We start from the raw sequence: 16,637 nt of genomic DNA, 5'->3' as shown, positions 1-16,637 counted from the left end.
TGCAATGACAGCGACAACATCCGGTCTCAACTCGAAATAAACGCACAAAAAGAGCGGTCGTAATGGCCACTTTTTTTTTTTTTTGGTTAAATAACACATTTATAACTCCATAAAAAACTTACAAAATATGATTTTTTTTTAGCAAGAACTGAACATTGAACTAAACTACGACACAAGCTTGAATTCAGTGCTATGTTCTTTTCAAAGCTTTTATTTTTTTGAGTATTAACATAGCTCCGGTAGCAGCAAGTGTGACGTGAGAGGAAAAGCCTATAAACAAATTACATGTACAAAAATAAATGCTTTTCATGTAGTCATGTTTGTTTTCAGGTATCATCATCTAACTCCCACTGGAATAACCTATTATTTTTGTAATTTTTCTTTTGGCTGCAATTTTTCTTCTTTACAACTTCTACCGTTACATCTTCATGATAAATGATAAATTTGTGTTCTTAGCTGTCACACCGCATTTTCTCCCCAGAAAACGCACTTTTTACTTTTAGTTTGTTGATTTAAGTGCCATGACTGCATGAAGCACAAATAGCAGACATCGTCTGACCACTAGTCTTTAAACAATACCTATTTCTGAATAACTGTGTAGAAATCATACCATACCTGTTCCACAATGTATAAATTAACCCCTATTAATTGGTTAATGAATATGTAAATTACAGCTGCAGTGTGCCAGGTGGGGAGATAGATGCTCGGAACCCCAACCTGTTGACATTTTGCAAAATCTTAGAATATTCCTCTATGCTTCAGAAAGCTGGGTCTTTTCACTTGGCTCGCCATCACACTCTGTATTCTGGTTGCATAATGACTTCACATACCCATTTTTCTCTAACTACCTCAAGGCAAGTCTATTTGTTTGTTTATTTTTTATTTATTTAATTATTTGGCATTTTGTGTTCATTACATAGCTGACAGCTCTGGAGAAGACAGAGGAGTATGACATGCAGCAAGGTTCCCCCGCAGAGGGATCAAGCCACGGATGTTGGGGTTACGTACGCACCTTAACCATTTGGCCAACAGACACACCCTGCCAAGTAATATTTAATCATAGTGTTTCTTTCCTAGTATTCCTTTAATCTCTGCGCATAGCCAGACTGTTGGCCAGTCAATGCTGGCAGCCCATTCATCAAACGTGTAAATCCCAGGCAAGTTAAATTAGGTGAGGAAATCAATTATCACTGAATAATTCTGCTCTCTAAGGCTAAAAGTATGCAGAAAAAAAAACTTTCCTTTTTCGCAAGGGACAAAATTTGCATTTACAACTGGCTATTTTTATGTTGTGAGAAAGATGGAAAGATTAAACACTTTAAGAATATTTTAAATATACAATACTGTATATGTACTGTACATGTACTGCATCTTCCTTCACCAACATGTCTTTTAATTCCAATTGAATAATAGATTTTCCACATGAACTGGCTTGAATCAATGTTACCTTTGAAAGAGAATAATTTATAGACCTTTTCATGCTGTGGATCACTGTTCCCTGGTCAGGTTTCTGTGTCTGTGAGTGACTGGACATCCCCATCCAATCAGTCCATGCTAGTTTGACTGAGGTAGGCCTTTGGTTTCACCACTGTCACAACAGGTTATAACAGGTGCCTGGTGATTCTTGTTCTTCACACGTAACTTAGTGTATGAAGTCTTCGAGAAAAACTTCTGGATAAATTAATTTGTTGCTCTGGTCATTTTCAAGCATGTGCACGGCACTGAGAGAGGAGTGCGAGGAGAACGTTCATGCTGAATCGGCACCCTCAGCTTTCTGCCCGAGGAAACCCAACACTGCAGGCCACTGAGACCAATCCTAAGAATCCCAAACACTCAGCAATACATATTCTTACAATTTTGTGGGTTCTCAGCGTGGCAGTGTGATATAAACAGTTGCAGGTTTCAACATGGAGCTATTAAGAAAACTCATAACTCTCTCAGGGCAGCTGGCCATCTTGTTTATCTTGAAAGAAGAGAAGGCAACTTGCTTTGATTGCTACACTCCCAACTCTTTTAGTCTCCCCAATAACAACCACTGAATGTGGCCATGGCAAACTTTCTGACAAGCTGAATTGATTTCAGTCTGTCTGGAGTGGCTTGCAGACCACCATTAGATGTGCAGGAATGTAATTCCAATGAATGACATGGATTATTAACTTCAGAGAGATTATATTCCTGTGGATAACCCATCAACAGTAAATAAAATGCTGAACCAAATGTCACTGGATGTGCATCACTGTTGGCAAAGGGGTGAAGAAAAACCTAATCAAAATGTGTTCGAACTCTGTCGCAAGCTTATGATGGCTTTCATGAGGAATTTACATCCAATCAGTGTGGTGTGCAATTTTTGGAATAAACATAAAAATGTAAACATTGGTAGGTTCAAATGCTGAACACGTTTGACAAACATTAACCAGTGGAGATATGACTACTATTGAAGCTGTACTTGCTCATGATTAATGCAGACTAAAATGGCTTGAGATAAATTTCAATAGGCAGAAGACCCTCATTAACACTTTATCTCTTATAATAAGTGTGTAAGCGTCTGTGTAGTCACCCTTTTCACATCTTTGTCTTTAGGAACAGTGCCATCTGCTGTTAACAGAGGTAGAGGAGAGGAACCACACACGTGCGCACACACGCTCACACAAAGACCGATCCTCTGCTACAACTCACTGCAATGCAGTATAAAGACACCTGCACATAGCTCATTTCAGAAGAATGTCATTTGTCTTTAGGACTAGTAGAGCCAAGTACATGTCACTTCTCTCTGGAAGGCCCAGCCCTCAAATATGAAGCCAATTACCCGAGGGATTAGACTGCTAAATCTCATATGATGGATAAACTGTGTGGTCAACCATTGTGGCTAATTTATGTCCACAGGGACTTCATACATGAAAACCCAAAGAGGAGATCTGTGATTTTTTTTATTTTTATAATGAACATACTGTTATTATATCCATCTGTATGGAAATGTATGGGGATAATTCCACAAATGTCACATTTAGATGGGTTGCTAACTCTGCTATTGAGAATCAGGTCCAACTACCAGTGCAAATTCCATCCATCCAACTTCATCACTTTAGTAAACAATACTTGTTTTCACATTCAGGTCATCTGCTTGGGTTGGTCACATTTTCACTGTGTGAACCAGCTAACTGAAATAACTTCACAGATGCAACACTAACTGCTCCATTATCCTGCAGCTCAAACGTGAGGAAAGTCACAGATCGCAGCTTTGAAGGAAAACTGGCGGCTGATGTCACGATGCCATAAAAGTCTGTGTCACCAGAGCCGCACCCTGGAAGCTTGAAATAATAATTGCAGCAGCTGCTTTGTGTGTGAGCCACTGATTTCAGTAAGAAGTGCTCATGGTGTGTGTAGCTCTGAAAGGTGCAAAAATAACAAGGCTCATCAGTCGCATAAAAATGTCCCTTCTCATTTAAAATCCTTTTGGCACCTCTAACTGTAGGTGATAAAAATGCCAACATAATATTCTGACCCCACTTTCACCCATCTGTTGCCATTTTAAAAAGTGAATGGGGGTTATGCACCATTTCACAAAATCTCTGTATCTATTCATCTTCAGTTACTGAAAAAAAAAACATGAAATGTGAAATGTGACTGGTCAATGCTGTTAAAATGAGTGTGTCTCTGTTAGTCCGAATGTCACGTGGAGGCAATGTGGTGCACCTCTATCCATCAGTGCTTGGAGGTGAGAGTCAGGGTGGAGGAGACACGGAAGATCTGAGGCAGCATGTTGCTCAACTGGTAGAACATCTCCTCTGAGATACTCTGTCAGTACAAGGAGACACACAAAAAAGAGACGGGCGGGATTAGTGAGCAACAAAGAACTGAGGTCTCTGCAGCATCAATGTGGGAAAAAAAAAAATCTTGTACACACACTTTCACCCACTCACTGTGACAATGGAAAGGAACCATTTAAACCTTTATTTTTTCATGTGCCCATGAAAACAAAAATACATCTGTATTGTTTGTATATAGCCAGGTGTTAGCAAGCCCTGCAGTGCCCTTCACTTCAACATCACAGCGTCTTTTTTTCCTGCTGAGGGAACAGTAGTCAAGATGCTGAAATGATGTCAGCTCCGGCAGCTGTGACTTTAACGGGGGAACATACCGTGTCAGCCTAAGCATCGCCACCCGTCAAATAAGAATGTTAAGTATTAATCTTTAAGCAGAAACCAAAGTCGCACATGCATCCGTCAACCACACACAAACCCACGGCATATATTTAGCCGCCGTATCTCTTTGAGGTGAAGAAAACAATGTTGTTTCAGTAGGTGCTATTCTGAATAGAGTCTGAGCATGCAGCTGACAGGAAACCAATATAGTCAAAGTCCTTTGATGCCTCTGGTTTTATCATCTTAACCTGTCAACGTGAGATCATGCTATAGGCTCAGCTGCCTTCCTGACAAACCACAAAAGCTATAGGTATACAACATCTAGCTAAGCCCGAAATAAAATAACAGTCACGCTTCATCCAGCACTGAGGTAACAATTACTTGAAAATATGACAGAAAAACTTGTTTCAAAGTTGAAACAAGTGCTGAATATTTTTCCTTTTTTTTTTTTTTTTTTACTTGTAAAGCATCATCATCTTGCTTAAATCATATATTAAGACACAACATTAGACCTGGATTTCCAAGTAAATTCAGGATAACACCTCAGTGCTGGCAAGCTACACATTAATCCCATTGCTTATCACACATATATATGGATGAGTCTCTGAGCTTTCTTTTATCACAGCACTGTTAACACTGGTCAAGAGAGCCTAAAGCTCTATAATCTATGATTTATCACATGCTTGTCATGCAGTCTCTCTCCTCTGCCTACATTCAAAGGTATGTGCTGCAAGACCAGGTGTGCCTTTTGTGATGTTGTGTACATGTGAGGCCTTAGATGTACATTTCTGTTGAATCTAACCAAAGGCTCTGCTGGCAGGCAATTACTCAAAGGATGATTGCGTGTCATCATAGCTACAAGATGTGAGACCATAAATAAAGGTAGCACATTCTGTACTCACCTTTGGCACTAGAAACTGAACTGTGCGTGATATACCTCCGTCCCAAGAGGCCATCTCCATCATGAAGCCTGCAAATGAAACAGACCGATCTTTAACAAATCCATTTTTAAATATAATTTTGTAATGTTGAGTGTATTCTGGGAAGTATTTTGTAATGAGTTGTTTTGTAATTATATTATTTTGTGTAACCACTTTCCCCAAACGTGCCTTGTCTGCTTGTGTTTTGGTTTGTGGTTTTCAACATTTTCCAGAATGAGACGAGCTTTGGACAAACTGTCCGGAAATGGTAAACACTTTCCGTGCATTTAGGCCAAAAAGACTGACTGAGGGCGAAGACAGAGGCACGGTAAAAGCACGTTACTTTTTTGATCTGCATTGCATTATGGCATATTTACAGTACTGCTGGTAGACACACTCACGCCTGCCTCTGTGAAAGAACATTTCAGCTTGAAAAAAAAAAATCACTTGCTCTTTGACTTGAGAAAATGTACAAAAGTCCTGATGTGTCCAGTGCATGTTTAGATAGTTGGACAATTTAAGTTTGATAGGTCTCTGCTTTCCAACTTCATCTGGAAATACATGACGTCAGTCATGTTGTTTACATTTGTTTATCTAGTAAGAACACACCAATAAACTGCAAAATGCGCACAATACAAGGTGTAATGTAAATCTGTTTTAACACTGTCTGTATGTGCATAATAGATTTATAAATGACTGATTAACTTGACTTAATTTCAAACTTCCATGTTACCTTTGACACATTTGAATACCAGCTCAGCTCGCTTAAGACACCATGGTATGGTCATCTCCTGCAGAGAGAGGAGAACATTTATTCACAATTATTTTTGCTTGTTGCTGTGTTTAAGACAATGTTCAGCAAAACTAGAGTATGAAACATGAAACGGGCAAAGAAATTATTAAAAGGACAAGGTTAAATTTTATAAAACATGGTTATCTTTTAAAGACAACTTTAATCAGAAAAGGAAATAAGGTACTGTTTTTATCATTTTTATTATTTTTATTTTTTTTATCTTTCCCTTTTTAATTTACATGCCTGAAGTTTTTCTGAATCTCCACAGGTAAATCACTTTGCTGATTAAAAGTTTGACATTATTGCCCCTTATTTACTGAACGTATTTACATATCTTCTTTAATGAGCTGTATGCGTTAAAATCTGTGTAACTCATTATACCACATTTATCTCATGATTGTGTGATTTGCTTATTTGTGTCTCCCCTGCTGAGCTGAGTTTTCTGTGTTGACTTTGCGTTGAACCCCTGCCACCAACACACACACACACACACACACCCTTTCACCTACTGCGAAATATGTTGCTCCCATCCCATGTCAACAAACTGGATCCATGAACTGGAAGCTGGAGGGTGTCAGTGAGGCTCATGTAAACTGCCTCGCCTGCTAACCGCTAACCCACACAGGTTTGAGCAATTGGTCTTTGATCCATTAGCAACAAAAAATATATATTTTAGTTTTTTTATTATGACTAAAGCAGGTACTGGTGTGGAGTTAAGTTAAAGTAAAATCACTCAGGTTATTACTAAGTTACTAAATGCAGCTGCGGTCATTGCCAAGCAACAGAGGCAAGAAAACACATTTCATACAGCTAGAAAAATGAACACTGTTGTCGAATTGTGTAAGAGTCGCTGTCTGCAAACTGCCTCCCTAAATTGTTTTTAATTTCCTCTCCGCAAACTTTTAAACATGTATGAAAGTGTCACTGAGCAATGCTTCTTCTTCTATGTTCCTTTTTCCCCAAGCTCCAAATGCTCTCGGAGAACACAAAAAAACATATCTAAAAAAAAAAACATCTAAAAATAAGAATATGAGGCACGGCCCTGCTGTATTTTTATTACAGTCTGCAGTTCATATAGACAAACTATTCCAGTTGTTTTAGTGCCAAAACACAAGAATAGGCTTGTACAAACAGGCAAACATCTCCACTGAATGGAAAACAAGACAGAAAAGACGATGACAGACGGAGAGTTTTGATGTGAAACCAGAAGCTATCAATTAAAGATCCTCTGGTTCCTGAGGCTTCAAAAGTTAGAAGACTTTGGTTATGTAAACAAAGACTCTTGATTAGACATGAGAAGAAAAACTGCACTAGGCATGTTGTGGCATGAAGGCTCTCCAGACCGAGGCTTGTTGAGAATTTACTTTCCATCTTATGGGATTCTCCGTTTATTTTGATTTAATTTTTACTCGGTTTAAGAACTAAGAAGGAGCTGCCATTCAGGTTCAAAGAAAATCCCAATGATATTCATTTCCAACAGACCAAATAAAAGATTTTCCAATTTCCAGATATAAAAGAAAAATCCATCTTATATTGACCGGATATTGGCCTAAACTCTGCTTAATTCGGCCTCAGTTCATCAGTCACTGAAGGCTCCCTCTGTACTCTCCCCTACTGTGTGGGTACAGACTGCGGCAACATACACTCTGAGGTGTACTGTGAGGTACTAAGTAAACAGAACAGTTTACAACTCTCTGCTTTGCCCTCCTGGTTTTAGACCTGGGAAATGTTAAGTTGTAGGCTGAATTTACAGACATGCCGGGCTGCAGCAAAGGATGCAGTTCATAAACAAGCAGAGGAAGAACAAAAGAGAAGAAAGTGTCACTGTACCATCCGTCAGGACCACGGAAACAAACTACCACAATGACACACTACTTAGGCTTAACATAGAAGTTCACAATATGCTAATAGGGTAAAGCAGATAGAAGAATATGCTAGCAGGGTTAAGGATGAAGGCTCAAGAGCTGATCTGTCCTGCTGAGGTGTCCTTGAACAACACTGAATCCAAAACAGCTCCTGGGGTGATGTTCTGTTGTCTGGTCCCTGAACTCCCAAGACCATGCAGCATTGAGAAGTGTTAGGAAACCAGAAATTTCTACTCGGGAATCACTACACAGAGCAACAGGGACACCCCAGTCTGGGATACCCCACAGTTCTGTCCTTTTCCACTCACCTAAGGTCAAATTCAACTGAAATTCATACTCAAACCACCAAATACTGAGCTGTTTGGCAGTCATGGGTACACTGCAACCCTTTCCAAATCTGTTCAAGTCAAATGTTTGGTAGCCAAACAACTGCTCTGTCCAACTCAAACATTTACCTTTTACAAAGGTAATTATTTTTTTATGTTCTGTATTTTCTCCCGGACAATGCACCATTTGGAGAAATCATCTGAACATTTTACACAGGATTTGGAGCTTTATAAAAATGAGCTTGTAAGTGTGGGAGTTAAGTTTGGGAGAAGGCTGAGATAGGACTGTGGGAGCTAACTCACTGCGTGTTTGTTAGTCCCACAAGCTTCTGGACAAACACAGGGGGTAAGAGTATGTTTAAATTCTAAATTTAGGTTTAATTATTTTATTATCAGATTACAATATTAGAATAATCTTTATAAAGTGCGTGTTTGGAGCCTGACAGGGAAGGAATGTGTGAATCACAGCATCGATGATACATCTGTGAGCAGTATCCAAGCTGTTCTTACCTCTGACATGTCATGGACCAGCAGCAGAGGGACGGTGACAGTGGTGATGTCATGCGTGCAGCAGACCTTCAAGATGTTTCTCAAGCCCATTATGGCCGGGTCCCGTGCCGTGATGTTTCCAGAACGGACGTTGTCGTCCACGCACAGGTGGAAGACAACATGGACCTCTGACAGGTTGGAGTGCCGCGAGATGTAGAACTCACCTTGAGGAAAAGAAGAAGCAGGTAAACTAAAACATGGACAGAAAAATGATACACAACCAGTGCAGTGTAAAAACTGATGAATAACGTGGGATCAATAAATCAGTGATTTGAGCTCTGTTCATTTTTGCGTGTGAAAAATATATTGATGACTATCACCTGGTAAGATGTTAGAGGGGTTTCTTTCAACATTTTTGCTCTTATCATCACCTCCATTCCTTGGAATCTCTGTAAGGAAATAACATTAAAATAAAATAAAATAAAAAAAATTACAACCACGATCAGTATGCAAAACAAGTGATAAAACTGTTTAAAAACGCTTAATGGCAAAAGCAGCTGGACTTTCCTTGAAAGGTTTGTAAGCTAGCAAGACTGTTTCTATATACAGCTCCACTCTACAAACCACTATGCTGTGCTATGCTGTGATAAGGATCTTGACACAGTTTTTCGTCAGCGCATTAGCAGTGAAGTGTCTTCTATTTCCTGACCCTTTAATCTCCCTCTCATACTGCTGGCATGTCACTGACATTCTCCAACTCTGTGAAAAGCCTTGCAGTGCAAAGTATTTGTACTGTTACAGTTGTGCATAGTTGTACTCCCCTTCATCTCATTGTGTTGAAGGGAGCTTGAATTTTACTCTCATGTTTCTGGTGTCAAAATAAAAGATAAAGATCCCCTTTCTTGTCTTTCGAAACAACAAATCAGGTAAATTAGAGATCAACTGAGCATACTCTGCGTAATGAGAGAACAAACAACTCTAAGAGGGTACAACCACTTGTATCATGTAAATGTGTGTCACTGTAGTACGGCTAAATAAGTCCATGAATAACAATATTAGTTAAGCTTTTTATAATGCATAGCTGACAAAAAAAAGGCATCCTGGCTGACTAGAATAATCGGTTTGATTCAGTAGGGTCTGGCCAGGTCCCTGGTTACACATTCAATTTTCTTTGGTGAAATGTACATCCAGGATGAGAGTAGTGTGACCCTCAGCCCCACAAAGCTCGTCTTTCTCTTCGCTAAGCCTCCTCGAATGTTCTGGGTACATTACAGCTGTGGTTGCGATGAGAAAGTGCAACTAGAAGTCTAACCCGGTTGGTCTTTCTGCTTGCTGCTTCGCTGGGCTCTGGCATAGAGCACCACCTGCTGCACCTCCTCGAGCTGCTCCTCCAGACAGGGAAAGTGGAAGTCTGTGCACTCCTTCGCCACAGTTGCAAAGTCTGTAAGTCAGCACAAAAGAGGATAGGAATGAAATTATGCATGAAAAGCATCTCACTTCTGAAACCAAAAGACTTACGCCCCACTAATTAAAATCTACCCAGAGCTTATCTCTCTCTAACTCTGCTTCCACACTCCTACTTAAGAAAAAAAAAAAAACAATACATACTTAAAGGTGAATGGAGTTCCAAGTCTTTGAACAAAACATTTTGCTGTGAATAAATAGTTATTCTCCCAGTAAAGGTGGCAGACAGAGTGAGTCATGAGTAGGACCAAAACGAAAATTCACTGGTGCCAAAAAATAACAAAAGCACTGCAGGAATTATTGTGAAATGTGTAGAAATGATGATCACCAAACAGAAGACTGCCAAAATAAAGTCTTATCTTTCCACAGGACAACACTATCCATTGTCCAAGCGAAAAAAACATTACATAATATTGTATTCCACATGTCCGCTGACCTCTCTTGATGCCACTGTAGGAGTTGACCCTGTTGTCAACCAACAGCACCAGACCACAGAGTGAAGAGGAGTACAGGGACAGGGCCGTCTGTAACCGCCGCAGCTTTGCTCCGCTGCTGCCGTGCCGCCGGTGTTTACAGAAATCCAGCACATCTGCCCGGACCAGCCGCAGGTTATGCATCGTCTTCAGTTGTGCTCCTAGTCAAAAAAAAAAAAGAAAAAATAAATAAATTACACAAAGAAGCCCAGGAGTGTTGAACAGGAAAATCCATTAGCGATCACACGCTTCATTAAAAAAAATTGTAGTTCCACAGATATAGGTGCTGGCATGTCAGCCATCGCAAAACTATGAATAAATGCTAACAAAGAAAAAAAAGAAATGTTAGAGGTCAATCACCTAGGTGTATGGTGAAGCTCTCCTCCAGCTGAGGCTGCTCCTCAAACATCCTGGCCCCAGAATCTGCAAGTTCTGACAGCTGGTTGGGCTGCACCTTGATCTCCTCACTAGAAATCAATCATCATAAAGACAGCTATCAAACACAGCATAAACAACACATACTTTATAGGCTGAAGAAAAGAACAGAAGTAACCTGAAGAAGTTTCATTTCAAGAAAAAGTGAAAAGACAGACATTATATTTTAATATTTTATGAAATGATTCCAACAAGACATTATGAGACATTTAAGGCACCTTTCATTTCAGAGTTTTTTCTTTGTTGCTTCTAGGACAATACATACAATAAAACGGGAAACAATTTAGTACACAATTTTATTATACAAATCTCAGTTAAAAGAAAGGAAAAAAAATCAATTCCAACCTGGATTCTGTTTGAAGTTTTCCTTTAAAGCTTTAACTAAAAATGCATATTTATACAGAGTTCAGAGTGCTGATGTAGAAGTATTAAGTTCCACCCACACATTACAAGATAATGATATTCATCATTAAGAATAAAAATGATGCAGGGTCAGCACATTGTCTGAGAAGCTCTTAGGATACAGGTCGTGCTGTTTTCTGTGTTTTGATGCAAAAGTCAATATATGCAGAGGAAGAGCGTAAGATCTGAATTTAAACCAGAACTCTGCGGTACCACATTACTGTTAACCCCTGTTAGCTTCTTATCCTAAGATGCCAGTCATAACTGATACTGCAAAGCTAAGCATCAGTCAAACTAATCATTTCAATTAATATGTAAATGTGGCCTGTGCTTCAAAAAGCCAGCAGAAATGTGGTGTTTTGGATTAGAACTGCTGCAGCAGCTGAGATCGTGTTAGTGAAAAGTCGGTCTGAGGCACTTTTCCAGTAACACAGATCACATTAGGGATATTTAAGTACTTTATTTATTTATTTTATGTCATTTTATTCTGGTTTTGTTACAATTTGTTAAACTGTACTACTCAGCTGTGCCTTAGCTTGTCTTGCTAGTTATTGTCTTTTTATCACCCTATTTTATCAGTGCAAGTATTATTATCACCCTACTTCTATGCTTAATCACTGTGCAAATAAACTTAAGATGGACTTAAATCTCAAAGCCTAGACAAGCCCAGGCGTCTGAGCCAAAGGTACGCTGTGGGCGGATAAAGACGTGCCACTCTGTCGCTGCCTTTTAATGATCCCACTCCGAGCGGCTGCCTCTGCAGATTTCATTCATCCGTGTCGGCACTGCAGCTTTTCTTTTTCTACCTAACATGAGTAAGCGCCTAAGCACCTGACTCTAGTGCTCATTATCTTGAATCAACAATTTTTGCTTCACAGACTTAGTGGGATAGTCATTGAACTGAAAAAACCCATTCAGGTGTCAGATGTGTGTACACGTACATGGATTACGCTTCAGTGTACATACAACATGTGAACACACCCCTTTTTCTGAGCAGATACACAAACAGGTACAGACAAACTCACTTAATTTTGCTGCTGTTGTTGGATTTCTGCAGGTCCTGGTGCAGTTTGATCACCCACTCCTGGTACTCCTGCTTTTGAATTTCAGTAACTTGCTTCAGCTCACTGGCCCACTTGTTCTCCAGCACCTGTTTAAAAAAGACTATATCAGACACTGAGGAACCTTAATATGACTGGAACGCACATATTTTGGCTGAACAGGCCAGGCCAAATCTAAACCTGTACAAGGAGAACCCACGAAGTGAATCCCCTGAAATATCAGTCAATATCAAATGATAACTTTGGCCATGAACGGGGAGCACTCTACAGAGCCCCCAGATTTCTTTTTTTTACCTGCTGTGCATCAAAGTGCTGAGATGCCACGGCATTTACATCCTGGTCACTCAAAGTATTCCCCAGCTCATGCATCACCTTGTCCATTTCAGTTGCTTGCCTGCCAGACAGAAATATATTACATACAGTGGGATCCAAAAGTCTGAGACCACTTTCCCATTCACTTGTATACATATATATGAGTGTGTATGTGTATAGACAGCATACATGTGTGCAGTATATACATGTATATGTGTATATGTATATGTACACCTTATACTTTAAGTACATCATTATTTACAGAACTCATGAATAACAAAGACATATGTTGTTTAAGTCAACCAAAATCAAATCAACCAAACACCAACTAAGATTCAGGGCAATAATCCCTGATACCAACCTCTCCTGAAGCTTCTTGATCTCCATGTCTCTCTCGCTGATGAGCTCAGAGATGCTAACAAAGTAGTTGTGCTCCAGGTTGAGCAGAGTATCTGAAGCAGGGGAATGGATCAACTCATGGTAAACATCGGCAAAGTCCTCATCCCAACTAGGTTCTTCAGGCCGAGCATGCTCCAGTGTAGTCTGAAACAGTGACAGAGGAAAGAAAACAACTACATTAAAATCACATTTGGCAACAAGAATGTATATTTCTGTAGGACTGACAAAAAGACAAAGAAATACCACATCACATTGCATGTTTGCTATAATGTATGATATATCACTGTGGGTGACGAGCTGCTGCACACGCTGTTTGTTAAAGTGACCAGCAGGGAGCTGACTTAGTAGAAATAATGAAAACAAAATGACAAATGTTCACTAGGTTGAGATGAAGACTCATAAGGAAGGCAACAAATTTTATAAGGTTTTGCTCTGCTCAATAAACCAGGGCAGTTGATGATCCATAATTAGAAAAGCGACAGAACAGTATTCAGAATCTGAAACTCCTCTATTTATACAGAGTCAGGAATCTTCAGGCCACAAACACGATGGACGCTGGAAAGCTTCCATGTGTATTTCTGTGCGACTGCAGTAAAATGTTGAGGGGTAGCCAGTCCTACACGTCGTAAATATCCGAGTGCAATGGGCCAGAGGGGCTTCACAACATGAGCAGAGACAGCCACGGATTTTTTTTATTGTTCTATCAATGCTTGAGCAAGTGACAGCAGAGTGGCAGTGTGGTTTCTTGTAAAACCAAATGATCTTATTGACCGTCTTCAAACATGAAATAAGAGACATTCACTTTCAAAGAAGTGCATCAGTGAGCAGACCATACCTAATTTAATTAGAAAACCACAGGGTCGACTCTTCTTCTCACTAGACGGTTTGTTTTGTATTGATCCGTAATGTAAAGGTAATGACTACATTATCAAAAATGTGACACTGCCACCACATATTGGATCTCTGGGAAGAAATGCATCAAAGTGCAATCAAGTGTAATGAATAAGAGAGACATTAAACACAGCATGTGGGCTTATGTAACAAGATTTCTTTTTTCTCCAGAACTCATGAATAATCAATGTGCAGATGAACTGTGCTACTTCTGTTTAAATTACTTCGATGATGCATGACTGCCCTGAAGTTAGCAGGAGCATGTGAGGACACTTCCGAAACACTCTGCTGTGCTACTACAGAAACATGGAGGAGTGGATATATGATTAAGGGGCACTGTGCAACCAGTGTCTGAAATTAACTTTCTGGAACACCTGCCAAGAATAAAGCGTGCTGTCCACATTATTAATAGACGTTTTTCACAGAAATATCTGCCTACGTGATTTTAGAAATTTGTATGCAGAATCACATTTTATTGCTTTCTTGTAGTAATATAATATAATCACATTGTACCACAGAATTATAATTGCAAACCAGCATTTTGAAGCCACACCAACAACACAGAGCCTCCCATGATTCCAGATACCGATATGAGAGCTTATACATTTAGCAGGTATTAGAAACACTGACGCTGATTTTTAAGCACAATAACATAGTGAAACATGTTATCACCTCCACATAAGACCTGGTCCAGGCATTGGTGAGCTGGTTTACATCTACATCTCCAGTGGTGAGTCTCTGCAGGGCCAGCTCTGCCTCTCTGTCATAATCCAGGACGGTCTCATTCTCAATGAAGCTGGAAAGTGAGGTTTTTAGCTCTGTGGGAAGAAATGAATACACAGCAAAAACCAGTCATTTAAAGAATGTTTTCATTTCTGTGCAAGCCAAGTAGTACAGTGCAAAATCAATGGGCTGGATATATTTCACAGGTTTAGATTTCAAACTGACAGCATGCCTGCTGGCAATACTGTCTCTTTCTCTGGAAGACGTGCGGAGAGAAATTATTTCAGTAGGCTCAGTTCAAACAAACTGAATCTGGTTTTTCTTGTCCAGCTGTGTAGGTATGGATTAATAATTATAGGTGGATGATACAGAGAAGTTAGTTGAGAACAGAGGGTCCTGCACCAAATACCAATAATAATGATAATGATCCTTTTAGTTCCGACATTCCTGCATAAAATGCGGTTTCTAGAATTCAGACCTAAGACTTAAACACGGATATTATATCTGCAACTTCAAAAACTGCAGAAAAGAAAGAAGCATAAGTATTTTACTTCGCAAAACTGCAACCATGAGCAAGATAACACCATGAATACACAAGTTCTGTAAATTGTCCTCAAATTGATTTTCTTTTCCCAAGAGCAGCAATCTCACCATTTTCAATATAGCAGGGAATTTTATGTAACAGCATCAGGCGTCCATGAAGGTCACTGATGTTCTCTTGAACAGGGAACTGAAGAGGCACTTTGAGGACACAGTTGTGTTTTCCTGACCTGAACTCAAACACAAACTCCTTCTCAGCAGTGCTGCCCGCTTTACCTTTGTTCTTCTTCATGGTCACAGCTGAAAAACAGAGGGCAACAGTAAAACAAGACTGGAAGCAAATTGATATAAGCCTTTGTGCAGAAATAATGCTCCATATTCAAATTTGTGCCGCATTTGATAAAATCTGACAGTCTGATGGGCTATCATCTATCATTAAGTAAAGAACTGAAGAAATGTGCAAAGAGCAAGGCCTTTCATCAACATGGGCATGCCTATATCACCTCCACACTGTCATAAAATCAAATTTATGAAATTACCGATGTTAACCGACTGACAACACAGAAAAAAAAGGTTTCCATAGAGAACAAACGGTGCATACAACGAACCACAGTGACAATGCTTTATCATTATTGCCTTGTTCCAGTCTAAGTCATAGCGGAGAAGTGCTTTTGTATTTACCAAAACCAGTATGTTTAATAGCTGACTGTAATCACTGTTGTGTGTCAGCTACGTTTAGCCTGTTAACATCCAGGGAGAATTAGCTCCAGGTTAGCTAGCTGTACAGCTAACGTTAAGGAACCATGCGAAAAATAATAAAAAGAGAGGTCTTCTGTCGTGGACATGTATAGCTGGCTATCGTTTTTTTTTTTATTTCTCTGATGACCATGTAAATCCTATGAGAAGCAGACTTACCTGGGTATGAGTGAACAGTATTTCATGTATTTCCTGTTCCCAGTCCTGCGCTCCTGTTTGGTTCAGTCAGCTGACTGATTCAGATTGTAGCAGTGTGACAGCAAAAGCACTTTCGTGTATTTCGTCGGAATGGATATATTGTCGATTGTCACCGGAACTGCCATGATGTGTCTGAGAGCTTAATAAGTTTACGAATTATATAATTATTATTTAGTTTGTTCTATATTATGTGTAACGCAGATCAATAGATCCACGAATCTATTGACGCCAAAGCATAATTTCAAAGAGCGTTTTCCTTGGGCACTACCTCCCCCTGCTGGCCAAACATGGTTGGTTCGTGGATGGTTTATGAATTACTTCGAGAAAATTAAATTAAATTAAATTACTCGACAAAATATCACCTTGTTTATTGGAACACAGAGAGCTTATATTCTTAGACAATGATTTTTGTTTGTTTGTTTGTTTTTTGTTATTACATACTTACTGT

At 39.5% G+C, this 16,637-nt stretch overlaps 1 protein-coding gene across 1 annotated transcript; it reads right to left on the bottom strand.

Moving 5' to 3' along the window:
• Nucleotides 1-230: 230 nt before the first annotated feature.
• c5h12orf4 (chromosome 5 C12orf4 homolog) lies at nt 231-16,286 on the bottom strand. The gene is made up of 14 exons (XM_041037998.1): nt 16,151-16,286; nt 15,347-15,535; nt 14,645-14,790; nt 13,044-13,225; nt 12,665-12,764; nt 12,335-12,459; nt 10,833-10,939; nt 10,436-10,633; nt 9,848-9,976; nt 8,916-8,984; nt 8,557-8,759; nt 5,796-5,853; nt 5,045-5,112; nt 231-3,795 (listed from the first exon to the last, which is right to left on the bottom strand). The coding sequence occupies exons 2-14, from the start codon at nt 15,525-15,527 to the stop codon at nt 3,703-3,705; spliced, it is 1,659 nt and encodes a 552-aa protein (XP_040893932.1). The 5' UTR covers nt 15,528-15,535; nt 16,151-16,286; the 3' UTR covers nt 231-3,702.
• Nucleotides 16,287-16,637: the final 351 nt, after the last annotated feature.

This window comes from Toxotes jaculatrix, chromosome 5 (genome assembly GCF_017976425.1).
Source record: "Toxotes jaculatrix isolate fToxJac2 chromosome 5, fToxJac2.pri, whole genome shotgun sequence".
In the NCBI taxonomy this organism is placed as follows: Eukaryota; Metazoa; Chordata; class Actinopteri; family Toxotidae; genus Toxotes; species Toxotes jaculatrix.
This window is presented reverse-complemented; position numbering and strand designations above follow the sequence as displayed.